The sequence below is a fragment of the Chanos chanos genome, chromosome 2, assembly GCF_902362185.1.
Source record: "Chanos chanos chromosome 2, fChaCha1.1, whole genome shotgun sequence".
In the NCBI taxonomy this organism is placed as follows: domain Eukaryota; kingdom Metazoa; phylum Chordata; class Actinopteri; order Gonorynchiformes; family Chanidae; genus Chanos; species Chanos chanos.
This window is the reverse complement of record NC_044496.1, coordinates 56,015,306-56,041,632: the sequence shown is the minus strand read 5'-3', so window position 1 is coordinate 56,041,632 and position 26,327 is coordinate 56,015,306. Positions and strand designations below refer to the sequence as shown.

The following is a 26,327-nucleotide window of genomic DNA, read 5'->3' as shown; positions in this document are numbered from 1 at the left end:
AACTCACGATGTGCTAACAGGAACTTTGGGCTTCTGTCAAATGTAGCGCATGTGTAATTCACTGTGAGTCTGCAAAGAACTATCTGTTTGTCATTGTTAACCTTTTCTGGACTTTATTAAGTTAGCAGATTAAATTAGCTCATTTAATCAAATTGAAAGTAATTGGAAGATGATGTTACAGTTTTTCGTTTTTTTCTGGGGAACAGTTACGTACACAAGCTCAATGATCAAATCAGCAAAAACATCAGTTTGGAGTGACACATGAACTCTTTTGCCCCTGTTTTATGCAAAATAACTTTGCACTGATTTGCTTGGAAACCAGAAGAATAAATGGGAAAATATTATTTTTATTGTTTATGATTAGTGAGGTATTGTACAAATAAAGACAGGAACTTTATAGGTTGTTTCATGCATTAACATTTTGGTGGTTGCACTTTTTGGAGTGTTAAGTTGTTTTTGGTTGGACTCTGATCAGTGCAGAATTACAGAGTCCTCTTCCTTGAAGGGAATTGTAGACAAGGGAATATGAGTGAATATTCTGATCAGTTCAGGATTTGAACACCGTATTAAGCCGTGGTCTAAAGGGTGTAGAACCGGGCTTGTGACTGGAGGGTTGCCGGTTCGATTCCCAGGCCCAACATCCACGGCTGTGTGCCCTTGAGCAAGGCACTTAACCCCAATGCTCCCTGGGCGCTCACCAAGGAAGGCTGCCCACTGCTCCTGCGTCTGGTGTGTGTGTTCACTACTGGTGTATCGGATGGGTTAAATGCAGAGGACAAATTCACTGCTCACTTCACAGTGTGTGTGTGCAATCACTGAAACTTAACTTAAAATCTAAACATTAGTTTTGGTTTTAAGATAAGTATTGTACAGATCTCTAGACAGGGGTTGAGTAACCACATTCCCAATATGAAAAATGGGCTTCAGGTTAGACCTGAAATGACCTCAAATATCTACTGTCTGAACAACAACCCAGTGCATCACCCGCATCACATCACAATGTATGGCAATGGGCAAAAATGTGAAAAAACAACTGAAGATGTTCATAACTTGGTGAAATATGGTATGTATTTGAAATAAATAGTATGTGGTGCATGAATATTAAAATTCTCTTCTCTTCTCTTCTCTTTTCTCATGTCCTGTAAACCTTCCAAAACTCTGTGGGCTGCAAAGACTTTTATTTTATCTTGGCTTTTATTTTGGAAGGAAAAAAAGTTGTTTCGGTGGCCATATTTATTTTACAGTTCACCAGGAAGAGGCAAATGTAGACTGTCAAATTGGAAAAGTAACGTTTCTTGTTATGTCACGTCTTACTTCAAATTCAGCATAAGGTATAGTATATGTGAATTCTAACATTTTGTTAACGATTTTCTTTCTCCAGTCTGATGGTGGGGCTGAACAAAACTTGTCCGACCAAATCGGCTTATCGGTGTCAGGTCGTCTAAATGTTGGCTTGTTGACTAACGTCACTGGCTAGTTGAGTTGGTTGTAGCAGTGAATGATGGCTATCGCGACAGAGCAATGTTCACGAACTCAACAGAAACCACATATGTCGTTCACATTGACAAGTCAGTTTGAATAGATGCCAATCAGTCGCCCTTATACCATAAATATGAGTAAAATAAGCAGACAATTAGGAGAAAGTTGCTTGTTTAGATGTTGATTGTTTACTCGGTCGGTTGGTTTCACTTTTCATTTGACAAGGTTTTAGTTCGCTCCCATGACAAACATATCAAACTACCTCACATACGTTCGCTGTGGATTGTTATCACCTGAATGAGTAAAACCAGGTGGTGTAAGTCCACTGAATATATTGATTATTGTACTTGTCGTTACGAGTTCGTGATCATTTCATAATCAGATTAGACTTAAACAAAGCTTAGATCCGGCTACACTGTACCTGCACAACCATCCGCAGAATCTATCTACCTACCCTCAAAATAACTTTTATCGTTGTAACGCGTTTTTCATCTTCTCTCCAACTAATCTGACCGAACGCTGTGTTCTGCAGGGATCATAATCGATTTTACTACCAAATGTCGAAGCACTGATACTAAAGTTAGATAATAACGGCATTGGAATAAAAATTAAATCACGTAAATACTGTTGTGTATTGTTTTGAATACTAATAATTTATTATGTTGATGTTCCCTCCACAGAGATGGACCAGGGCATTGGAGCAATACATGATTATGAAATGACCTTCAAAATTTGTTTTTGCGACGTTTGAAAGGCATGCTTAATGATCAGTGTATAACTGAGTCTTTCATTTTTGTCTGGACAAAAGTTTAACAAACTTACCAATGCAACCACAGAAACCGACAGTATTTAGCGCATATTCCTAAAAACACAGCTCAGGGACAGGTCGACAGACGTCTTTTTAATGTCTCGCTCTTTTAGAGCCTTGGAACGTACCTGGTCAAAATTCTTTCCCTTTCCCCTACATTCAGAGGATTCCTTGCTGGAGAAAAAAAAAGTTGCTCAACTTCATGCTTTTAGTTTGCTTGGTCACCGTCTTATGTCACTCACATACCTCAAACCGAGCATTGTGTGTTGTTCAGGGGAATTTCTCTACTACTTACTTTCACTGTCACTCGGTTTCACTCCCTTTTTTTCAGTTCGTGTACCTTTCTGATCTTATCACAGTCCCACTGCTCTGTACCGTCAAATAACTTAACTTGTACTTTCCAAACACACACACGCACACACACCAGAATGGAGGCCCCGGTTACACCATACATCAACCCCAATTCTTCCATACCTCCCCCTTCTCCCATTCGACCAGCAATGGCCCCTTCCGTACAGTTAGGATTCACCATTCTCTACACCTGTCTGTACGGTGGTCTCTTTATAATAGTGTATGTTCAGCTCTGGCTGCTCTTACACTATCGTCACAAGCGGTGGAGTTACCAGAGCGCGTTTCTGTTCCTCTGCCTGCTCTGGTCAGGCCTTCGCACCATGCTCTTCTCCTTTTACTTCAACAACGCACTGGAGGCCAACCACCTCCCCACTCCCTTCTACTGGCTCCTGTACTGTTTCCCTGTGTGTCTGCAGTTTTTCACCCTGAGCCTCATCAACCTCTACTTCACTCAGGTAAGGCTGCTGTGGTAACGGGGTGACGTAACTTAATTGGTCAATAAAACTTTTTGGTTTTAATGTTTATTATCTATCTTAGGAGTCAACTGCCCAGAGCTATATTGTGTTTATTCAGCAACAAATCTCTCTTTCTCTGTCTCTTTCTCTTTCTTGTTTTCTTTCTCTTTTTCTTTCTCTTGCTCTCTCTCTCTCTCTCTCTCTCTTTCTTGTGTACTGTTTTTCTCTCTGTCTGTTTCTTCTTCCTGTCATTTCAGGTCCTGTTTAAAGTCAGAGGGTTGTTCAACCTTGAGCCAAGCCGAGGAGTGTGAGTACACTTTAGTTCAATCAGATCATTTCTTCATATTTTGTGTATAGTTGAACCAAAAACATTCAGTGTAAACCACATATATCTTGTTTTTTTGTTTTTTCCCCTCAGATGTGTGGCACGCTGTGTGTATGCAGTCATGAGTATTGTCTTCCTGTGTGTTAACATGGTGTGTGCTGCTCTGGGCGATCGAGGGGGCACTGGTAGGGCTGGGGATAAGACCTGGACTCTTGTTTTGGTGCGAGTCTTAGTCAATGACCTGCTCTTCATTGTGGAAGCTGTGTGCTTGGCAGGATCACTGCTTCTGCTAACCCGATCCTCCCCTTCCACCAGCCCGTACCTTCACAGTAAGGTAATAAGCAATACCGTCTCATACTCCTTAAGTTTCTACGCAGCCACAACTTCAGTGAATCATTTACTTTTACCGCCTGTTTTGTTTCTCACATTAACATATAGAATATAACCTTTTTTTGTTTGTTTGTCTTTTTTACTAAACTGAGCTTGTAAATGGTACTTTGAAGTTCCAGCAGCTGTGTTGCGGAATAGAATTAACACAGGGTGGCTTTTTATCCCAGGTCAGTCAATGTTTGTGCAGAAGGTCTGGTGTTGACAGACTGTCTGTTCTCCCAGGGTACGACGGTGTGTCGGACTGCCGCGCTGGGAGCGGGCGTGATTCTGCTCTTCCTCAGCAGAGCCTGCTACAACCTGACAGCACTCATTCTGTCTCAGGAACACAAGGTGGAATCTTTTGATTTCGACTGGTACAATGTCTCAGACCAGGTAGGGGAGGGAGCCCGGACAAATCTCGCTGAGCCAAGCGGTTTCTGATGGCACGTGTCGTTTTGTCACAGGGATCAAAGTCAAATTCACTGTGTGTTCCTTGTTTTAGGCTGACTTACGCAGTGAACTGGGAGACAGTGGATATCTGGTGTTCGGGGCCATTCTCTTTATTTGGGAGCTGCTGCCAACCAGTTTGCTCATTCTTATCTTCAGAGTCCGACGTCCCCCCCAGGAAACGGTTAGTTAATGTGCCGGCCTGCGACTCTCTCTCTCTCGTTTTTACTGTACGTGTGTCATTTTATATTCCTGACTAAAATGCTCTGTGTTTTTCCAGAACGGCAGACCACCCATTAACACACAAGGCACTCGCTCGTACTTCTTCGATGACCCTCGGGGTGTGGGGGGAGACACGACCACTCCGTGGCCCTACAGCACATACCAACATAACAGGTACGCTGTTCAACACTGCACCTCCTCTTTGCTCTGAGTGTGGCAACGGCTCATACCACAGTGAAATCAATGACTCTCTGAAGCAGTGGAGATGAAAGATGTTGCCTAGTAACAGGAGAGTTGTGGTTTTAAACCCAACGCTTGACTGTTCACTTCCGACGAGACCCTGAGGTAGCTAATAATAATTTTAAGGGGCTGTGAATAAGAGCGTCGGCTCAACACATGAGTGTACATATACTGACATTGAAGCCTAGTACCCACAAAATTATGGGTTCAGGCCCCAAGTATGACCCTTGTGACCCTAAGTCAAGTTTGGTGACCTCTGACACGGGGAACTGACAAAGATTTGTCAGTGATATTTTGGATGAGAGCGTCTGTTAAATGACTTAATGGGAATGTGCCCACTCTGCTTTCCTTACAGCTGGTTTGGATCACACGAGACCACTCCCCTTCTGTTTGCCAACCAGACGGGACAGGCCAACCAGCACCACTCACTGTACTCAACTCCACAGACCTGACCTGCATCAGCCAGGAGCCTGGATCTGTGACTCTGCAATACCTCATCTTGTCAAGTTGACCAATGGCTAGTTTTGCACTTAACGGCTCAGGGCGGTCTCTGAGGACCTTTTGCACCCTTTACCCTTTGATGGCTGACCACATTCCTGATGTAGAAGTCTTCCCGACGGAGATACGGTTTTTTGATTTTTCTGTGAAGAGTTACACCAAAGACATCCTGTTTTACTTCGGAGATGTTTTTACAAGGGAACATTTTAGATTTTCATACTTGTGACTCAGTTCAGGACCAAAAGATTTCCTTTACTTCCATCATTCACTCCACTTCCACTGACCGCTGAAACGTTAATATAATTCTAAAATCAAAATATCTTCCTTGTTAAGATTTAGACTGGTTTCTCTGTCAAGACTGACAATATTACATGCTTTTTCTTTTGAAAAGATAAGTGTTTGTAATATGGCTAATTTTAAGGATTGAGTGATAATGTACATTCTAAAAGGGATAAACATGTTTTGAGTTTCTATTTGATCCTGTTTCTAAAAACATAATGTAAATAAATTAACGTAATTTTGTCTTTTAAATCGTGATACTTTTTAAAATCGCCAGTTACTATATGTGTTAGAAAAACACAGCCTATTCAGATTAGTATGTACAATCTGATTATTTAATCCCATAATCCTTTTGAAGCTTTCTCTCTCATGCTGCATATACGAGTAAGAACGCAGGACATGACCATCCGAAAATCCAGCATTAGAGAGGAACCCTTGAACCAGCAGTCCTGTAAAAGAAGACATTCATTAGCTATGTTACTGTGACACACTGTAGTCCTGCATGACCCTCTGGGTTACAAAAGCTATGCAGTTCAGATGATCACACATGCCCGGTTGTGATCCTTGATACAGCTGAGAACAGAGTTAGATGCAGTGAACCCGATGAACTTGGTATGGAAAAAAAAAAAAAAAACGTGTGTTCAAAGACTGTTCTGGTTGGAATAGTTTATTCAGCAGTTTGTACAGACCATCCTATTAAAACTCTTTTTACAGTATGTACAAATCAGGTTACATTAGTCCCCCACTTGAGCTCCCACTGCTGTCTGTCTGCCAATTCAAAATCAAGATATTCCAAGGAAAAGTCACTGATGAAAAACAAAAACAAAAAAAAACAAAAAAACAAAACAGTATTCCACAATGGACACGCCGACTGTAAATGGCAGCGTCTCCATGTATTTGAGAATAAATGGGGCCCATTTTGTCAAGTAGGCACACAAGCTGGAGACAGCACAGGAGAAAAAAAACAAACAAACAAAAAAAACAACAGACAGTCTCAGATAGACAAGTTCAATAGCAAAAATACTAACTTAACTTAGTGGATTTGAAGGACTGTTAGATGTCGCGTGTCACTTTGACCTAGAACTCAGCTTGATTATCTGAGCGTCCTTTGCACACGTTTCACCACGAGTTTTTGCTTCGAGCGAAGAGACGAGGCGTCGGCCGGCAGGGCGGGGCCTCGCAAAGTGCCCTCAAACGGCTTGATATCTAAGAGCACAATCAAGTTTCTCTCTCTTCCTGAATCCGTCAGAGATCTCCTCAGTACGCAGAGAGCTTACGGGGAAGAGAGAAGCGCAGTTCTGCTGTTTGAAGTCCTTTTTTCTTTTTTTTTTTCCGTGTCTAAATCAGTCAGAATCGACGGTCGGCCCGTCAGTGCTCGGGAGGCGGCGTGGTCTCCAGCTTGCGGAGGCGTCGCCGTCTCAGCTCCGCGGCGTTCGGCTCTCCGTCTTCATCGCACGGTTCCTCTTCCTTCCTCTCTTCCTTCTCTCCCATCGTAGTGGAGTCTGGTTGGGAAAAACCAGCAGCGCCATTGACAGATTCACCTGGAAATACCAGAGCAGACAAACACATGGAGCGTTTAATAACGTGAGCTTCCGCCGGTGCCTAAACTCAGTCCTAATGAAGCAGACTGGGCGGCGTCTCCTGCTGTGACTTACTGCTCTGCGTCTGGTTCTCCTGGCTGACCGTCTCAGTGCTGCCCGCGGGGGCGGAGGACTCTGTTTTGGTCTGGCCGCTTGCCTCGCCGCTGCCGCTCTCCGTCCGCGGGGGGCTGAACAAGAACATTATACATAAAACATTACACAGTGAAAACCTTCTGAGCCGTGTGGCAGGGAAATAAGCGATGCAATCCATTTTTGGTTTCGCCCCGAAAGCAAAACTACTTTAAGTTGTCAAGATTCAGAAACAACACCTCACTATTACAATATGTTGTTCTGTTCTGCCGTCATATCCGTTAAGACTGTCGTTCAGTCAAGTCCTTGAATATTTAGAGATCGATGTCTTGTTTCGTACAGCGTTAATATTTTGGTGTGCGGATAAAGTTTGAGACGGTCTGGTTTTCAGCTCGGTAAAAGCACGTGAAGTCGCGTGCGGGGTGTTCGTGGGTACGTGCCTGAGCGTGGCCACAGTGGTAAGGTAGTGGTGGATGTTAAGCATGGCGGCGTCCAGGAGCGTGTGGATGTTGTGGAGACACTGCAGTCTCGCCTCCAAACCGCGCCGCCCCTCCCTCTCCAGCTCCCCCAGCTCGGCCTCGGACATGGTGGACAGAGTCGCCGGGGGAGGGGGCATGGAAGACACTAACGAGAGGGGAAAAGACAGAGCTCAGAATGAAATAAAACAAGGACAACAAAAAAAATCAAGACTCTAGAAAACAGCGCAGTTATCATCACGACAACCCGCTTCACGCTTACAGACCTAGTTGCTATGGCAGTCTCTGGGGAAATGCTGTGAAGTACTCTATGGAGACAGCTTGAGCCAAAAGTCAACGGTGCCCAGGGGGAGGAGATCTACCTCTCACTTTAAAAGATTTTGCTCAAATGATGTGGGAAATCCTGTTTCATGGTCTGTCTCCTTAGAGCACAGGGCTACTGCACTGCTCTGTTGTCTTTTGACACTGCATCTGTGTGGATGTCGTATGGATATACTCACAGAATGGTGGGGGTGGGGGCATGGGTAGCCACGGGGCGGCAGGGAAGGGTGGGGGCAGAGAGAAAGGGAAGCCTGGCATGGCACCGCCAGCTGCAGGATTGGCATTGTCTGTCCCAGGCTGGGTCGAGCTACTGGCCCCCGATTCTGACAGAGAGAGACAGAGGAAAAATAAATAACATAAATTGGCTGAACCAAAGAGGGGTCATTTGGTCCTTCTAGGTACAATACAGGGAAATAAAAGGACAGTTATTATTTTAGAGGTCTCGTTTCAATGTACTTTGGCACTCGCCTTAGTCAGCACTAGTCACTAAATTTTCTCTTTACTCTGTTTCGGGATCAGTCATGTCAACTATTCTCAGCGAGTGCAATTTCTGAACAAAGAACTAAAACACAGAATGCACGAACTCACCATCCAAAACAGAGACAGAATGCATGGAATTCCAGATAATATGCAGTACATTGTGTAACTAGTATAGGAGACTCACCTGCCCCCTGGGTTTGAGTGCCTTCTGAGCCAGTCTGTGGAGCGTCAGTGGATCCTGCAGGTGTAGCGGCGGCGGCGGCGGCGGCTGGAGCGGGAGCAGGGACTGCCCCAGGGAAGGGACCCCAGAAAGGGAAGAGGCCTGGGGGGAAGTGGGGCATCATACCTGGGGCAACTGGAAAGATGACACAAGACGCAACACCAGGTTACTGAGCAGCACTAACCGATATTCAAAACAACCACTCCTGGTCTGTCGGCCCTTTGTGACTAAGAAAAACACTATTTTTAACGGACACACGCCTGTGGTTCCAAAGTCGAGCACTTATCCTGGCTGAAAAGGGTCATGTTTTTACGCAGTGCGGTTTGATGGCCTTGAGTGATTGCTTTTTGCTTTGCCGGAGAGCTGAGACTTACCGTTGGCAGCGGGAGGTGCTGGAGCATTAGCAGGAGCTGCAGGAGCAGGCGCCTGTGGAGGAGCAGGAGCAGGAGTCTGATTGGGCTGGGAGGCTCTGAGAACGTCCATGCGACAGGTGGGACATGTCTGCTGCCTCTGGAACCAGGAGCGAAGGCAACTGCAACACATGCATGAAACATCAGTCAAATACGAGATTCGGAGAACAACACGTCAACAGCATAGCACCAACGAGCTAAATCCATTTACGTAAGACTGAGCCAACGTCAACTAATTAAGAATTACTGGGAGGAGAAAAAAGCAAAACACTAGCAATCACAGTTTGAGAATGACAAAGCGGGTCTCGACTAAAGCGTGTTTAATAATAAAAACCAGAGCGGAACCTGGAGTGGAAGATGTGGTTGCAGGGTAGCTTCTTGGCCCCAGTGACCATCTCCTCTCGACAGATAATACACACATTGTCTGACGCCTGCAAGTCCTCTGGGGTGGCATCTGGATAACTGCAATTGTTAAACAACAACAACAACAACGACAACAACATCAACAAAAAGCCCCATCAGCCGTTAGCTACACATTATTGCTTCAGACAATTCAAATTTAAAACAGACCACCAATTCTCAAAGTCCTACAACACATCTGCTTGGGAGAATGATTGTATCCAGTCAAATAAAAAAATAATAAAAACGGACCAGACCCACCTAAGTTTAACAGTCATGCTCTGGATTACTGGATTATATGTCTTAATACACAGCTATGTTTAGAAACATTCACCAAATTTGACTTAGGGGGGAAAAAAAAAAAAATGTAATTACACAATCCGTTTTTGTTTTTCAACGTTACTCACAGCGTATTCATATTGCGGATGGCTCGTCGAGACATAATCGCATCAGTGACTGCTTTCTTAAATTGCCTAAAAAGCAAAGAGTTATTGGGACAGAATATCATTTAAAAAAAAAAAAAAAAAGACATTTCCAAATAAATGTGAAGTACAGTGTGTGAAGAGTGAAGGTTTCTTGCTCACCTCATGGCGAGGTACATGGGTCGAATGGCGAACAGAGGGAAGGTGTGCACTTTAATCATTATGGTCATGAACGCCACATACAGCAGCACTTTGATGAAACCTGCAGAGAAGAATCATACGCTCACATTAAGGAGAGGTCTTCTGTGCTGGAAGGGGGTGCAGGGGAAACATTTAGGACGGGGGGGGGGGCGCGGTCTTATCGTTCCTCAAGTGCCACTGTTCACGCAGGTATAAGGGGGGGAAGCTTTCAGTCAGATACTCATCCAAGAGCAGGATAATCGTCGAACCGGCCGAGACGTCTCTCAAGCCAATCGGTTCTGTTAATGAACTGCGGGGACTGCCGAACCACAACAGCGGCGCGTGGCCAGTAAGGCAATACCGTGCCCCATACTGGAACGGCACTGGGGAACCAGATTTAAAATGGAGGGGGGGAGGGGAGCTAGGTGTTGCCAGGGGTACCTGTGAACAGCTCTGTGTAGAGCATATACACGGCCTTGTTGTCCCACGGGTTCTCGCTCTGTAGGTCGATGCTGTGGAGGGTGTATTTAATGAAGGTGGTGAGAACCATGGTCATGAGAATCGCGTACTGAAAAATGAGCAGAAAAAGAAAGAGAAAATAAACAAGCGATAACATCACACGTTCTCACGTGATGCCAGCACGCACGCGCACCCACCCACTGAAACTACAGTCTTAACATGGCATGTCCTGAAATTACTCCACTCTGCTGTTACCTCCCTGTTGTGTTGACAAACAATTTGTGACTAGTAGAGTGCGTTCAAAGTAAACACTGTGAGGGTAAATGCAATATACACATATACACACCTCAAAGCCAAAGACCAGCTGTACTGATGCTCCTCTTGTGATGATACTGTGACAAGCATGATTTACGAATAGGAAATCTAAACCTCCCAGCAAAACCAACAGGGCTGCAGCATAAGAGAAAAAAATATATATATATACCACGTCAACAACACCACAGTACCAGACAGCCATGTGACGCAATACCAAGACACATTTCTGAGAACAGGTGCAACTCTCTATATTTGCATAAGACTCAAATATAGAACTAGGCCCCGCTGGAAGACACTACAAGTTTCACCAAGGTAAACGAGTTATACTGCTCCTGTCTTAAGGAGATCAGTTACAGAAGGTAAACACCAGTGAAGCTTTTTTTACTGGGAATTTGCAAAACTGAAGAAAGAAACAAAGGAAACATGCATTTGCTCCATACTCACACAACACCCTGAAATGGAAGAGCCAAGAGATATTTGGACTCCGCTCCATCTTAGAAAAAAAAACAAAACAAAAACAACAAAGGGCAAAAGATTAGAGCAAGTTAGCGAGGCAGTTCTATCAGACAAAGCACACAACCTCTGCCAGACAAGAAGTGAAACTCTACACACATCTATAACTAACGCTTGTGCGTGCGAGTGAGAGCGCGCGCGCACACACACGCACGCACGCGCGCACGCACACGCACGGGACTTCAAATTAGCTGTCACTCACAAAGTCCACTCTATCCTCGGCCAGCCAGTGGAAGCACTTGAGGAAGAGGAGCAGGGTGAAGAGGGCGACAAAGCGGGGGGAGAAGTCGTCTCTGAACACCGTGAAGGCCAGACACGTCTCCGTCACCGCATACCAGGAGCGCTCGATCAGGTGCTGCTCAGGTCAGCAGATAAGGGAGAAAAGAGGTATGTGGAGGAGGAAGTATTTGCATGAGTGAACAGACAAACACCTATTCAATATATGTAGACAACAGCGGGACAAAAACTGATATGGAGCATACAGGGATCCCCCCCCCCCCCACCACCACCACCTTGAAGAAAATATGACTGACTAAACTGAATGTGTACCTCCATCTCTGCAGCTCTCAACTGTCCAAAGAAGACCTTGCGCATAAATTTTCCCAGCAGAAACACCAAGACAAATGCTTGAATATATAAGACCTGACAAAAAAAAAATACATGGATAAAGAAAATATATCATCAGCATACAAACAACCCAAAATTAAGTTAAACATTAGGCTATTTTCTGGGGTACAACAGAGCATGTCAATTTCACAGGTGGCATAACCAGAAAACAGTAGTAATTCTGTTCCATCAACAGTGGGGGGAAAAAAAAAAAGTGTCACTCAAACAGAGCGTTGTGTTAAAACTCTAGCCCACTGATCCACTTTGATGACCTGCGGTTTAGTTTTTGACACTATGCTGTACTAATACTTTGATCACAACTATGGGGCACGGTTGTGTACAGAGTATGCACGGGTTACAGAGCTTCGCTGAAAAGTTCTTGAACGACCACAGGGACTTACTGCCATGCTTGGGCTGCTTTTGGTGAGGTATACGACAGTCGGATAGAATTGGTGTTTGAGGAAGTATGCATGGGCTACCACAGCCCCAGTCAGCGCCAAACTGGTAACTGTCACCAGCACTGCGCGCACCATCTTGTACTGGAGAAATAGGAGGGGGGAAAAAAAACTTGTAGAGTTTACAATGGCAAAGTGACACATATCATACTGGACTCGTCTGATGGAGGTTAGAAAGAAACCAAAGGGACACTTCATTTATCAGCTTACTAAAACGTCACATGAACATCAAATGACATATGTTCAAACGAATTATGCAATATCATTCACGTGTATATCGTCCACACGTCAAACTCAGAGAGGAAACATGACAGAGGTCAAAACTGAGGGGTCAAACGTTTAACCTGCCATCACAGGGAGAACTAGAACTCTCTCACAGAACTCTGCCGCCACATCTAACAGCGTCAGTGTCATAACAAGTTTGGCCTCATAGACTTAATTGCTAACTGTGCAAATACTGATCTAGGCTAGACAGTAAATGAAGGCCGAACTGGCGTTTTGAACTAAGTCTACAAACGTGATATTATCATTAGGGAAGACTGTAAGATCACATCACAAGACAATTCAGAAGGTACTGTCATAGCTGAGAATTATATACAGCTAATAATATTCCGGTTTTGCAACAGGGTAGCATTATCATAATTAATAAATTAGTATTACTGTAGATAACAGTTTTAATTGGCAGAAATATTATGAACCTAGTTATCCAGCTAGCTATACTTCACCGAACAACTGCTGAATGAACAGCAAATTTAGGAATAACGTTAGCAAGACAGAGACACTAGGAAAGGTTTCCTCGAAGTCTCTGAACGTCATTGCCATTAATAAGCCACAAACTGTTCATACGTGGACACAGCTAGTGCAACAGAAACTAAATTAACTCGCTAACGCTAATGTCAAATGCCTACGCTAGTACAGCTACCAGCGGTTTGGCTGCCTTGCAAATCCATATGGTGACAATCTAAGTACCTTTCGCCCGAGCTTAATACACTCTATCAGGTCACTTATCTATGCATATCATGGACAATACACACAGAAACTAAATGCTGTCACTTAATGGTGGCTAGCTGACAAATACAGGCAAGTCGTCGCAGTCAGACTACGCTGCTAACATAACTAGCAAGCTACTGCAGTGCTGATAAAAATGAGCTTACCGACGGGGAGAACTGCCGAGTCCAGGGGATAGTGTTAGCAGCGACTAAATCCGGTCCTCGGGACCAGGATACAACACGTTACGATTTCAAACAGCAATGAGCTGTTAGGTGCCTTTAAAAGAACTCACCCCGCTATCTATTTTGTTCAATACAACACGCAAACTTAGAAGTTGGTTATAACTGTCCGTCCAACCCAGGATTTGCTACGTGTTTATCTTTCTCTTGCTCTACAGAGAAGCCACCTCACTTCCGGTGCGGCCCATCCAACCACCTAGAGTTTTTGAATCCAGTAAATCTTTCACTTACCTTTGTTTGAATAGTTGTTCCTTCAGTCTTTCAAAATTATTAGATGACTTTATTAGCGAGTCGTAAGTTGGAACTCAAAGATATATTTGGTGTTTTGTATATTCATATTTTAGGTTCCTGCCGTTAAATATGTGCAAGAACCCAACTGACGTTTTCTCAATAGTTAAAAGTATATTTCTTAAGAGGACCCAAGCAAGCTGCTCATTCACTTAAATGGAAGCGCTTCTTAAACTTTCTCCAAGATTAATCATCAATGACACTGTTTATGATCTACTGGGATACTTTTTACATTATACAAACATTTCTCCATTTTCTGAATTCGTGTTTTCAAAGGGCGTTACCTTTCGACACGTAACAGTTACTTTTACAGCAATAGACGCGGACCAATAGATTTTCACAGGGAACTATGTAACCAATCATAATCTGGCATGTCAGCCGGCGTCCCCACCTAGTCGACTGCTCCTCTTATCCAGCAGGGGGCACGAAATTTCCCTACAAAGCTAAGAAACGAATCAAAACGTTTCTGTATGGCTGTAGAGCTGGTGTCTCTCCTGATTTACAGCCATTATTCAGCTCCAAGTAATTTATTGGACTAACTTAATACTGACTCTTCTAGCAAAGATGCATTTGTGCCGAATGATACGATGAGCATGACTGTGACTCGTTGAAAAGAAGTCTTTTCTACGACAACGTATTGTAACGAATGTGTATTAATCGTCACAGCAGCGTCGTTGCGTCAGATTCTTGTAATTAGAATAAGATTCGCGCACTGGTTCGGGAATACTGTGAGGTTGTAATGACCAATAACAACACGTCACGTGCATCTTCATCAAAAGAAGCGACCGAATCCGATCAGACAAAGAGACTTTATTTAAAAGCAGTAACTTTGTGTTTCGCCACAAGTCAACAACAGCTATAAAAAGGAAAGAGTCGTAGTGAGTTCTGAGCCTAATAGTAAACATATAATGGCACCTAATGCCTTAATTGTAAATAACTGGGATTAGACAACATAGCAATGATAGGTTTCTCACAGAATTAGGAAACTGCAATTTATTTGACTGGTGTAAAGTGAAAGAGATACATGAAAAGTATTTCAGTTTCTTTCAACTACTAGATAACCTACTGATAGAGAAAAATCACACATACAAGCATACTTTTAAATCCATTTTATGCAAAAAAAAAAAAAAAAAAAGGAAAAAAGTTGTAGACAACTGCTTAAGCAGTAAGTTTGTCCATTGTGTGTCACTGCCTAAAATTTTCCTCCGCTAGTTTTGCTTGTAGCCTCAGTTCATTCTCACAATTCTGTCTGCTTAAAGGATGAAAGGCCCTTTTGCAGGTAGTGTAAACAGTTCAAGCCTTTAAGACGTCCTTTTTCAAAATTGCAAAATTTAAAAAAAAAAAAAAAAAAAAAAAAAAAGTAAAAAACCAAAAGATAGAAAGATCTTCCCAGCATCTGTGTAGGGCCCACCATTAGGAAACCGACGAGATAGGGTTCAGAGGAGAGCCCATTTGAGTTAGTACTTTATCCAGCCACTGGAGGGGGCCATGAAGATGCACTTCTATCCAGCAGGGGGTGCTAGTCACGTCCTGTCGATGATATTCAGCGCCCCAGCCCTGAAGGGAAGACAAAAAAAGAAAAGAGGGGGAGAAAAAAAAAAAAAAAGAATCGCATAAGTCACATAAATCAGACCAGACACATAAGAAATGGTCACCTGAAAGAGAACTGTTCACTCTGGTACCTTTACAAAACTCATGCGAATAGTGCACATCTTGGTGAGCTCGTAGACAGCCTCAAAGCCATGGTTGACAGACTGGGCCAGCAGCTGAGCAAACTCTTGGTTGTTGAAGATCTTGAGACTGCAGCCGCTGGGGATCTTGCAGACAGTGGTGGGGTGGAAGCCATGGTGGTAGTTGCAGTTGCGGCTCTGGACAAAGATGCTAGTGTCGCTCAAGCACTCGGCATACACCTCTCCACCAACGTAATACAGGTGGACGCCTGGGAACACAGACGTAAACACATGTCTTAAAACCTCAACAGTAACATCAAAAGGCTGGTGTGGACAGTGGTGAGAATAACTGCCACAAACAAAATTCATCATCAGTTTATGAGACTTAATGAGTAATAAGACGGGTGGCAGCTTAAATCATGTGTTTTTTTCTTTTTAATTCTCAAGACATTTGTATTGGAACTCTAAATGCATACAAACGTGGAGAATGTGTTTCACAAAGTCACCCGCATACTAACATAACACCAACCACGGTAACAAGAAAACAAATCGATTACAAAACCGAAAAACGCCGAGCATCAAAGCTGAAAGCTCATTCATTTTTAAAAAAAACACGACGTTTATCTCAGCTCCTCGGCGCTGACGCGTGTGGGCGTGCGTACCTTTGCCAATGTGGCGGCGAGTGTTCTCAATGGTAGAGTTACGGTTGACGTTGGAGAGCAGACCCAGGCAGAAGCGGTTCTTGTTATTGGAGGGGTCAGTGAAACCATCCACCAACACACTGGTGGAGGAAGCGTGGTAAGCCTCGCCCACACGGTTATTCAGCTCATAGTATACGATGGAACACCAGTGGCTGGGCTCCTCATATTCCACTGGCTGCACATCTAAATGCACGAGACAACACACACACACACACATTGGAGTGAGAAGACTGGAGTGAGAGAGCTAAGATTTTTGTTTGCCTGAAGTGTGCTTTACAATGCTTTACAATTTTTGTTAAGCATATATGCACATAAACAAAAAACCTACTACAAATATTCGTTAATAATGTCTACTTGTGTTTACTCTGTAAAAGAAAGCAGGTAAAATGCTGGCTACAAATCGTGTGATTGTTGGAGAGACATCCAACATAAAACATTCTCAGAACATCTGGTCCAGGCACTAGCTGTCAAATGTGTATAAGCTTGCATTAGCTATAAAAACTAAACCGAACACAACCCTGCTGTACCATCTGAAACTTCACGCCGAGCTCAATATGATGCTGCATTACTCCACATTAACGGAGCTGTACTCACCCCCTCTGGGCATGCTTTGGGGCACCATGCTAGTGCCCGTCTCCATAGACTGAGACCCATCCTGCCCCATCTGCTCGTCGGGGGGCATGTATGCTGGGGGTGGGGTGTCAGCTGGAAGAGAATTGCCACAAAGAGAGCATTTAGGTGGAGAAGACCAGCTGCTACAGACAAATGGTTATCTACACCACTCCCCCCCATCTGACAAGGTTCCGATGGATCTTTACCGGATGCAACGCATGCATCTTATGGAAAGCTTTTAGTCTCCGATTTCACATTTCTCTGACATCAAACACCCAAACTAACAGGCCTACGACTGGCTGACCCTCAAGACATTAAAGGCCGAAGCCTTTCCAGAGATCAATAACGAAGGAGGTGTGAAACAAAGGCCATTTCCCTACAGAGAGTCCATGATGAAGTACTCAAACTGAGCAAGATAAAAAGAAAGAGGCGTCTGAGGACGTCTTCACTTTAAAAAAAAAAAAAAAAATTAAAGAAAAAGAGTTAGTGCATGTTTGTGTATTTGCTAACTAACATGTCACCTAGCTCTTTTAACTCTTACTTTGGTTTTTTTTGTTTTTTTTAAGAGTGACAATAAGAGGCAGTTTACATGAGAGCGCCATGCATGGGAAACAAACAGTATACAGACATGGCCATTTAGAAGAGGGAACAAAAGATGCCAAATACGTGAGAAATGTGAAATTAACCAGCATTGTCAAAGTAGTGTCTTCAAGAATCCCCACCCCCAAGTCTTCACTGTATCAGTTGACGAGCCTTAACCAATAACAGATGTGTGGCAGGTTAAATCATGTGTCTTTAAGTCCTAGACCTAGACATTTGTATTGAAACTGTACGGCACAAAAAGGTAGGGAAAGTGTGTTAAGTAGTAACCCATGTCCTAACATTAATTAACTCAGTGTGTAAAGAGGAGGACGTAACACACACACACACACACACACACACGCACACACACACGCTACACTACACACAATTAACAATGGTACAACACCACAAGCAGTTTTCTCATCTCTTGCCCAGTAACTGAAAACAGGAGACTGAAGCTCGTGGCATGTGACTGAAAGAGCACTAAGATACGATAATGAACTAGGCAATTCAGCTGAATAAAAAAAAAAAAAAATGGCTTTAATCTCTCCCCGTAGTGCAATAAAACATCAGCTCTCCCTATGGCTGAGTGCATCCAACCCTGCTGTGTGCATCAGCAAGTCTGCCTGACACAGAATAGAGAGAGACGGGTCTGTGCCCAGCGATGGGCACCAATCAGTCCCACATTCAACTCATGAGTCATTGGGCTTTGTTGCACTGCCTAGCTGGCAGTTTAATTGTTCAGTCAGGGATCTGCACTGTACAACATACCACCATAATGTATTAGGTGCCCCAAATTAATCACGCAATTACTAACAATTAAACAGGAAGCGACCGGGGTCTGCCTGGCCTCGACCCCAAAATTATTTATTATTGATGCACTGGGCTCCAAATACTGTCCTGTGTTAAGTATAACTTTCACTGTCTATGTCCAGACCAAAACAGGACGAACAAGAAGTTCTCTCTCCACTTATACCTCTCTTTGGGAGACAGTAACAAAACACAACAGACGTGTCTTCTTCCAGAGAACATTTTTGCTGTTATGTTTTAAAACCCAACATACAGTTCTCTATTCATCCGCCGAATTAATCAATTATTAACACAAATCGAACATATAGAATTTAAACTTCTGAACGCATCGTTTGAGATGACAAATGTCTGTAACAACCCCACTATGAATAATATAAGCACAAATAGAGAGGAAAGGTCCTCTGTATATGATGCCTAACAATGCATCTCCATCACCAAAGGCCCCCCCCCCTTAATTAGTCCTGACTTAAAGACCAGGCTTTGATGCCCTTACCTCACTCATGCAAAAAAAAAATATATATGATAAAATAAATAAATACATTTGCAGTATTATACAATAGGCTATTTCCACAACAAACAATGAAATCTATTGATTTTTTTGATCTTTAAAATGCTTTGATGCGTTTGACGGTTTTTCCTTAAAAGAATTCTCCGAGGGATTCTCCAGAGCGTCTGGACAACAGCAGTTTAACAGAATTATAATGAGGGCAAAGCAAAAGGGCTCTCTCTCACTCACTCTCACAGTCACTCACTCACTCTCTCTCTCTAAAAAGAGAAGTGTGAACGGGTTTACCTGGCAGCTGAAAAGGGCTGGACGGCCCTGAACTAGCAGGAGAGTTGGGGTAGGTGCCACTGCTAGCAGGGGAGGGGGGGTAAGGTGAGTTTGGAGAGATGGGGAAGGAGCCGCCCCCGCTGTGCTGTTGGAAGGAATCTGGGAAGGTGGCGTTGAGGGGCATGTGTGGCTCGTTGTGACTCAGGTTACGGAACTGCACGAGAAGGCTGTGCTGAGGATTGAACTCACTGTGTCGTGGGACCAACACCGGCGGAAGGACTGAGAGGAGGGAAAAAAAAAAAGACAAAAGGAGAGAGAGAGAGAGAGAAAAAAAAAAAAAAGCCCATGTTGAATATTTCCAAGAAACCTCTTAGAGACTTTGAGGAAACGACAGATAAATTTATCATAGCCAACAGAATAACACAACAAAGTGAACAAGCGAGCAGCATCCTTGACTTTCATTTGCTGATTGGTTGTCTCCGAACACAAATCCAGAGAGACAGAGAGAGAGAGAGACAGAGGGAGAAAAACAGATCACTTTTCTGGCTTCAATAGAAATGTGTTGTCTCTCCTGAGTGACATGTGATATCTGCCCTTGAGAAGTTCAATACAGTGCTCCCCATCACCGTTCTCTCTGAAAGGAGAACAGCATAGGTTACACGCAGCAGGAAGCCTTTCACAGTGAGAGAGAGAGAGAGAGAGAGAGTCACAGAGAGAGAGAGAGAGAGAGAGAGAGGGGAAGAGAGAGAGCAAGCAACTCGATAGCTTCCACATAATCTGCAGGATCAGATATAGCTCATATTAAAGTGAAAGCAAATAACTTACCCATGTCCTATATGAAGAAGAGATTAATTGGTTCTTTGTTGATGCTTCTCAATGCAATTTCAAAGGCATATTCAACTCTTCGTGATATAATTAACTAAGACATTAATGCCCTTGCTTTACACGAGAATGAGTCAGCAAATTTCCACATTGATTTTTTTTTTTTTTTTTTTTAAAAACAGTGGCTACCTACCAGGGCTCTCCACTCGTTTGTAGTGGTAAGGGTTGATGCACACTTCTTTCTGTTTGGAGCCAAACGGGTACTCGCACACTTCCAGGGGCTTGAGCTCGTGGTGAGACTGCAGGTCAGGCCAGCGCCACACGCGGCAGTAGATGACGTGAGGGAGGCCCTTCCTGTGGGACACCTGCAGCCGCCCGTCCAGCGAGCGGGGGATGGTCACGCATTTGCTGGGCTGCCCGGGGCTGCTCAGGGCCTTCTCCAGGTCTTCCATGGCGCCCTTCTTCTTCTTCAGCTTCTTCACCAGGGCGTCTACCGCCTTCTCCGCCCATTTCTCCTCCTCGTCGCCCTGCTTCCAGCCCAGCAGCCGCTTCACCGCAGGGCTAGTGAAGGAGAACAGGCTGGACATGGAGGTCATAGTGCTAAGCTGCACCAGGAAACCTGGGGCTGGTGTCCCGTCGGGCTGCGGACGACTGGGAGGATGAGCGTGTGTGTGCGCGTGTGTGTGTTTGGGAGGTTGGGTGGTTAGGGGAGTGGATGGGGCTCAGCCTTGCACGACCAAGGACAGGAAACAGAGGCAGGACGCAGCTGCTGGTGCTCAGGAAGGCCTGAAGTGTAAGGGAGGGGGGGGGGGGGGCCGCCTAGGACCAAGTCACACAACCACGCTGGAAACTAGTGCAAGGGTCAGCTAAGGAATAAGCAGGGACCAGGACTTGTTCTCAAAAAACGAACAATCAGATAGTGGTTATTATTAGCTGGTTAACTGCCAATCACAACGTGGATGGAGATGCTCCCTCAGACCATGCCAGATGATGGGTTGCAGGTAAACAGCAGGAGCAACTTCACTGACCCAGCACCTACCAAAAAAAAAAAAAAAAGGAAGAAAAAGAAAAAAAAATTGAAGAAAGATAAAAGAACAAGATACAGTACTAAACCATATGAAAGAGAAATTGTACATTGTCTAAAACGTGCATGCATAGTCTGTAAAATTGAAAAGGAGAAAGGGCTTCTGAGGACAACGTGCAACACGTAAAACATCCATCTCATTCGTACAAACGTCAGTCCTTCACCAAGCAAATGGTGACACAGCTCACGCCTACTCCAAACCATGATCCAAGGAACATACAGTGAAACTCTGACTCATAAATGATATCATCCAATATTACCCTTCAGGCTCTGGTGATTGGATTAGTGTTTCAGGCAAAAAAACAATAGTCTCTGATTTTCCACTATTACACCCCAAAACCCCCTATTTCCTGCAACAATGCCTCTGAACAAAAACACAAAATGTAAGCATGTGTGTTGATCTGACTCATAATTCATAACTGACTCATAATCAAACGCATTCAACCAATTCAAATCAACTGATTCACAAGCAATGAGAATTCAGACACCTGTTAAAGCATGCAACTGCATCCATCTTTCAGTAATTTCAACTGATCTCTCTCACACACACACACACACACACACACCTGAGTAACAAAAAAAAGCCCACAGGCTCTTTTCTCAGATTGTGAGTCACGTCACACACTCTCTGGAACTCCAAGAAGAAGCACATGCATTAAGATGTGACGGCTTCAGTAGACCATGTCTGGGGAGTGCTCCTATGCCATGTGTTGTGTCGAGCAGTGTGTGAAACTGGTTCATTGTGCTGTGTATGTGTGTGCGTGTGTGTGTGTGTGTGTGTGTGTGCACGCGTGTGTGTGCAGCAGGCTCCCTGTGCCCCACCCAGGGAGCTCTCAGGGCGGGTGAGCACGGCAGGCAGCGTGCAGCTGCTGAAAGCGTTTGTACGCACGACCAGGACAAAAAGGATGTCAGACCACTAGGAGCCACTTCCTTCAGCCACATCCCTTCCCCTTGACCTCCCCCTCCAACAACTGCCAAACATCAGCCCTACTGCTCATCAGGAAAAACTGTTTCTATTCAAAGCATAATGTACACATTCAGCATCTGTGAAATGTCACCCCCCCCTGTAAGAACAAAAAAAAGGAGGGTGAATTTGAAAAAAGGAACAAGCTGTTAACATAGAATTTTATAAATTTGTTCGGAGCAGCAACATTGTTACTTTTTTTATTTTTTCTCAAGTAGATGCTGGTTGAACTATAATTCCTTTGAGAGCACTGAATGAAGTAGGTCAAACTCTCTCACTTTAGATTTGATCCCCTAGTAACACAGGACAGAACTGTCCTTCTGTTCCCTCTGTTGTTAAGACCCAAAACATGCACAAACCCACTGCAAGACAGAGGCAGCAGCAATGGGAGAAGTCCTGCATTGAGAAACCAAAAGGTACCACACAGAGGTTTTAGTGAAATTACAGAAAAAATAAACTGCACTTCAAAAAGAAAAAAAAGGGGGGGGGGGGTGCATCTTAGTGCACTTCAGAACTTGTCTACAAAACTGCTGTTCCCAAATCCTGACGTGCAGTAATCTACAGTACTTTAAAGCAGCGATACATGGTTCTAATTGAGCTGAACAGACCCCATTAGTGTAGCTTTTAAGCTGAACCGAAATGCCAACGTTACAGCAGGTCTTAATCCAGTCTCCCTGTAGGGATGTGCACTGAGAGGTCATTCACACACAGGGCCTTTCTTATCAGCTACAAACGACTGGCTCGAAAAAATAACCAGCCTGTTAGTGCTGCACTGGGGCTTTAATGCTGTCTGCCTGATGACAGCAATACAATAACCTTAACTACAGGAAACGTGAGAGACAGCTCCCTTAGTTCAGCAATGACAGCTCCAGCACACACTTCAAGGCTTCCCTCTTCCCTCTGGTGCCTGCGCGCGCACGAGCGCACACACACACACACACACACACCTTTCTCTAAGGGGGACACATACACCCTCCATGCTTAACTGGCTAAATTACTAATTCTCCGCTCCACACGTTAGGCAAATTTAATTCGTTTTTTTTACAGGGAGCCTTCATCTTAGACAAACATGTCCCATACATGTAGCCTAGTTTCTGTGTGACTGTGTGAACTGATGGCTCTCAAGTCAAGAGATATGACACAGTGCAGGTTGAGACAACAGATCAAGGTGTACCGATAAGGTCAGACACTTGCAAAACAGGCAAACACACACGAAGCTACACCCTGGGAATGAATCAAACTTGTACAACCAGACCCTTACATTGCTTCTTGTACTGAAGAGGTCACAAAACATCCAGTCAGGAAGCACACACAGCTTTATTGGTCATTGTTAGAGACTATTTATTCTCTGCCGGTCCCTTGGGTTATACACGATCCACAAAAATAAACAAAAGGATCCATTTTTGCAGCATGCTCATACACAACCATCTCCGTTCTTGATAATCTGAAACTAAACCGTATATCTGAAGAACAAAAATAAAAAGGATTCCATCTAATTAAAGCAGTTTCTAAAAGCACTATTCTATCTGTATTGCTTATCTAACTGTGTGCATTTTTACTGTATAAAAATGTAAACCTGTAAAGTAAAAAATTACACTGCTATTCCAAAAACTAAAATGAAGAAAAATTCATGGACCAAAAAGTGTGAACAAGAAGACAAAGGGTAGTAGTTACTATCAAAATCAGCATATAATCACAGAAAGTGTTTCAAGTTTGGCAGCATCCAAATTTGATCAAACTCGCTCAAAACTAATTCTCTGCCTCTTAATTGTTTCCATTGATTTGTTTCAACAAACATTTGAGACCAGCTTGTCAAATGATCTATCTATCTATTGATCTGCCATTATTAATATATTGATTTTGTGACTCATCACTGAACATGCTTCAGTTATAAAAAAAGTGGCATAGATGAATCAGGTACATAGATACGAACAAATCATATACCCAAATTGAGTGCACAAGAAAGCTATCAATTCAAAGTATGTCACAATTCAATGAGACCAGTGTGCTTGAAGCATGTGGGTTGACAGTATAGTTTAAATCTGAAAAAACACGTACCACCCCAGGCTTTCGTCGGAAAGGACTTCATCTGTAGTCATACCTTGTTAATCTCTTATCATAATGACACAGGGCATAGATAACCTATCTGCCCCATGGGGTAAGGTCATAAAAGCAAGCTGTTGAAGACACAAGCCTATCTTTACACAATTCTGGCTGGATCTTGATATTCATAAACAGTCTATACATCATGTGTCAGCCGCACACCATCTCATGCTGACCTCCTCAAGGCCAACCAGAAACCTTGCCTGGAATTCTGTCTTCTGAACATAGTTGCAACATGAGTTTTGATCATGTTATCAGGTGACTTAGACTAACCATAAAGAGTTCAAAATCTGAAACACACATTGATCACATAAGATGGTACATCATAACTTTGAAGCAAGAAACGCATCTTCAGCTTGTAGGTAAGACTGAATAAGACACCCCCCCCCCCCCTTAAAAATACAGAGCACTAACACCATCCACCCATCACAGAGCAGTTTTCAAATCTATAACCGGGTACCCTGGGCTTTACCAGCGGGAAAGTACATGAATTAGGTAATCACAGAACACCAAACCTACACACGCGCGCGCGCGCGCACGCACGCACGAGTCCTTGCCACGGTGTATATGGCTAAAACATGTTTATCAACTCTGACAACATTGCATTTAAAATCCACTTAGTCATTAATATAGTTCTAATGAGCTAAAGTGTGTCAGATACACTGAGAAACACCATTATTGTGGTTGCGGTCGAAAACCACACAACACGTACTCATTCACTTCTACGTTCTGTGTTGTTTTTTCTTCAGGTCACAGAAAAGGTGGCAGGCAAATTCTCTGTAGCTAGTTAACCAGCTGAGAAGAATGTGTTTCTTAGCTCTATTAACCTCGCTGGTTGTTAACACACCACACGAGAAGCAAATGTCCGCACAAGACTTTGTGGTTTCGGTACAAAACTGAGCAGCAAGTTACATCTTTACGTTAAAAAAAAAGTTTTACGCAATGCCCGGACTGGTTTATCTAAAAGACACGTTCTTCGGACACTCGTGACAATTCTAGGCTTAGCAATACAAAGCTCAAGGGTGATAGCTAACTCGATGGCTCGCACGCTCACCGTCTAACCACTCTAGGCTACAAGCTAGTTAACTAGCTAACAAAGCTAGCCAGCTACCAAGGTAAGTAGTTAGCTGAATTGCTAGCCAGTTAAAAGTTATGCGGTATTCCAACTTTCCTTTTTCTCGCAATCGACCAGCAGACATTTCTCTTGACAAACAACAGAAAAACACGTGCAAGTATCTTAACTGTAACGACACGGGGAATAAAATTCGTTTCAACAAAACTGTTTTTTTCGTCCTACTGTTTCCCCCACCCCCCACTAAAAATTAGGGAAAACTTTCTTCAATCACTTCTCAACACCCCACCCCCAGTTGAAAACACCCTAACGTTCCGCCACTGATTGAAATAAAGTTGTTCAATGAACATTCTGATATGATTATCTGCTGGGTGAGATATCATAAGATCGCATACCTTAGACAAAATGAAGACGCTTCCCTATTCCTTTCCTCGGCTTTACCGACTCCGACATCAACCAAGATTTTTTTCCTTTTTTTCAGTCTATGTTTCCCCCCCTTCTCGCCCGTCGCTCATGCCCTGGCGTCTAAAAGACTGGAGGCGAAGTGCAGCAATCCAGATCCATCCGCCAAATTGACAATCTACAGTAATAACCTCGTTTGAGAGATTGACGATGGACGTGGGTAGATGTCAATTTAGCCGTTGCCATAATTAAAATAACATCAGTTTAAAAGAATGTCAACCTCACACCTCTGTCATCACAAACATATAAACTGTACACACAGTTAACATTTTAGATTTGGAGAATGTTACGGTCATCCTACTATAATCTTATTTTTAAAACGACTATTGATGTTTTATCATTGACTGTGGGTATGTAATATTCTGATAAAATGAATCTGATGCTAAACTCAGAATCCAAAACTATTTTTGGCAGTGTGTTATGTTCACTGAATTCAAATATGCAGTAGATAAAGGAAATCTTTACACATGTGAAACAGAGGGAGGAGAGAGAGAGAGAGAGAGAGAGAGAGAGAGAGAGAGAGAAAATTAATATCTTCAGAAACTTGTTGACAGCTTTTCAGGGTAACACTTTAACAGATCTCAGGTAATCATTTTTTAAAAATAAATATTAATACATTTAAAGTTAACCCCTGCTCACATCCATGTTACCGCAGTAATCTCACAGTTCTTATAAAAAGTAACACGCTACTGGGTAGGAGTTCGCTCGCATTCCAAAGGTAAACTGGATAAAATGGTGCTGATGAGAACATTGCTCC

General features: G+C 43.5%; 3 protein-coding genes across 4 annotated transcripts; 1 reads left to right on the top strand and 2 right to left on the bottom strand.

Annotated features, from left to right (window-relative positions):
• Positions 1-2,543: 2,543 nt before the first annotated feature.
• Positions 2,544-5,595, top strand: gpr137 (G protein-coupled receptor 137). The gene is made up of 7 exons (XM_030765959.1): positions 2,544-3,093; positions 3,351-3,400; positions 3,512-3,752; positions 4,031-4,180; positions 4,290-4,418; positions 4,515-4,630; positions 5,052-5,595. Exons 1-7 carry the CDS (start codon positions 2,716-2,718, stop codon positions 5,146-5,148), a joined length of 1,161 nt encoding a protein of 386 aa, XP_030621819.1. The 5' UTR covers positions 2,544-2,715; the 3' UTR covers positions 5,149-5,595.
• Positions 5,596-6,124: 529 nt separating this feature from the next.
• Positions 6,125-13,734, bottom strand: syvn1 (synovial apoptosis inhibitor 1, synoviolin). Its single transcript, XM_030764964.1, has 16 exons — positions 13,554-13,734; positions 12,346-12,483; positions 11,888-11,980; positions 11,541-11,693; positions 11,270-11,318; positions 10,857-10,960; positions 10,493-10,619; positions 10,034-10,133; positions 9,857-9,922; positions 9,396-9,512; positions 9,015-9,172; positions 8,605-8,775; positions 8,120-8,263; positions 7,584-7,767; positions 7,129-7,241; positions 6,125-7,014 (listed from the first exon to the last, which is right to left on the bottom strand). The coding sequence occupies exons 2-16, from the start codon at positions 12,475-12,477 to the stop codon at positions 6,842-6,844; spliced, it is 1,884 nt and encodes a 627-aa protein (XP_030620824.1). The 5' UTR covers positions 12,478-12,483; positions 13,554-13,734; the 3' UTR covers positions 6,125-6,841.
• Positions 13,735-15,050: 1,316 nt separating this feature from the next.
• Positions 15,051-25,586, bottom strand: smad5 (SMAD family member 5). Of its 2 annotated transcripts, XM_030766128.1 has the most exons (7): positions 25,504-25,586; positions 20,079-20,920; positions 19,085-19,342; positions 16,882-16,992; positions 16,249-16,470; positions 15,599-15,855; positions 15,051-15,473 (listed from the first exon to the last, which is right to left on the bottom strand). In XM_030766128.1, the coding sequence occupies exons 2-7, from the start codon at positions 20,479-20,481 to the stop codon at positions 15,330-15,332; spliced, it is 1,395 nt and encodes a 464-aa protein (XP_030621988.1). In that variant the 5' UTR covers positions 20,482-20,920; positions 25,504-25,586; the 3' UTR covers positions 15,051-15,329. The 2 variants fall into 2 exon arrangements, with proteins under 2 accessions (XP_030621988.1, XP_030621990.1); XM_030766130.1 differs by lacking the exons at positions 16,882-16,992; positions 25,504-25,586 and having other exon boundaries at positions 20,079-20,599.
• Positions 25,587-26,327: the final 741 nt, after the last annotated feature.

What these genes read in the sequence shown, in the direction of transcription:
- syvn1 (XM_030764964.1), bottom strand. Translation starts at nt 12,477, where the DNA reads ATGGTGCGCGCAGTGCTGGTGACAGTTACCAGTTTGGCGCTGACTGGG. An exon ending in CCCATGTACCTCGCCATGAG is followed by an intron (nt 9,923 to 10,033) that starts GTGAGCAAGAAA and finishes TTTGCTTTTTAG; the next exon opens with GCAATTTAAGAAAGCAGTCA. An exon ending in ACCACTGTGGCCACGCTCAG is followed by an intron (nt 7,242 to 7,583) that starts GCACGTACCCAC and finishes GTTCTTGTTCAG; the next exon opens with CCCCCCGCGGACGGAGAGCG.
- smad5 (XM_030766128.1), bottom strand. Translation starts at nt 20,481, where the DNA reads ATGACCTCCATGTCCAGCCTGTTCTCCTTCACTAGCCCTGCGGTGAAG. An exon ending in CCAAAGCATGCCCAGAGGGG is followed by an intron (nt 16,471 to 16,881) that starts GTGAGTACAGCT and finishes TCGTGCATTTAG; the next exon opens with ATGTGCAGCCAGTGGAATAT. An exon ending in TCGCCGCCACATTGGCAAAG is followed by an intron (nt 15,856 to 16,248) that starts GTACGCACGCCC and finishes CTGTGTTCCCAG; the next exon opens with GCGTCCACCTGTATTACGTT.
- gpr137 (XM_030765959.1), top strand. Translation starts at nt 2,716, where the DNA reads ATGGAGGCCCCGGTTACACCATACATCAACCCCAATTCTTCCATACCT. An exon ending in TCAACCTCTACTTCACTCAG is followed by an intron (nt 3,094 to 3,350) that starts GTAAGGCTGCTG and finishes CTGTCATTTCAG; the next exon opens with GTCCTGTTTAAAGTCAGAGG. An exon ending in GCCCGTACCTTCACAGTAAG is followed by an intron (nt 3,753 to 4,030) that starts GTAATAAGCAAT and finishes CTGTTCTCCCAG; the next exon opens with GGTACGACGGTGTGTCGGAC.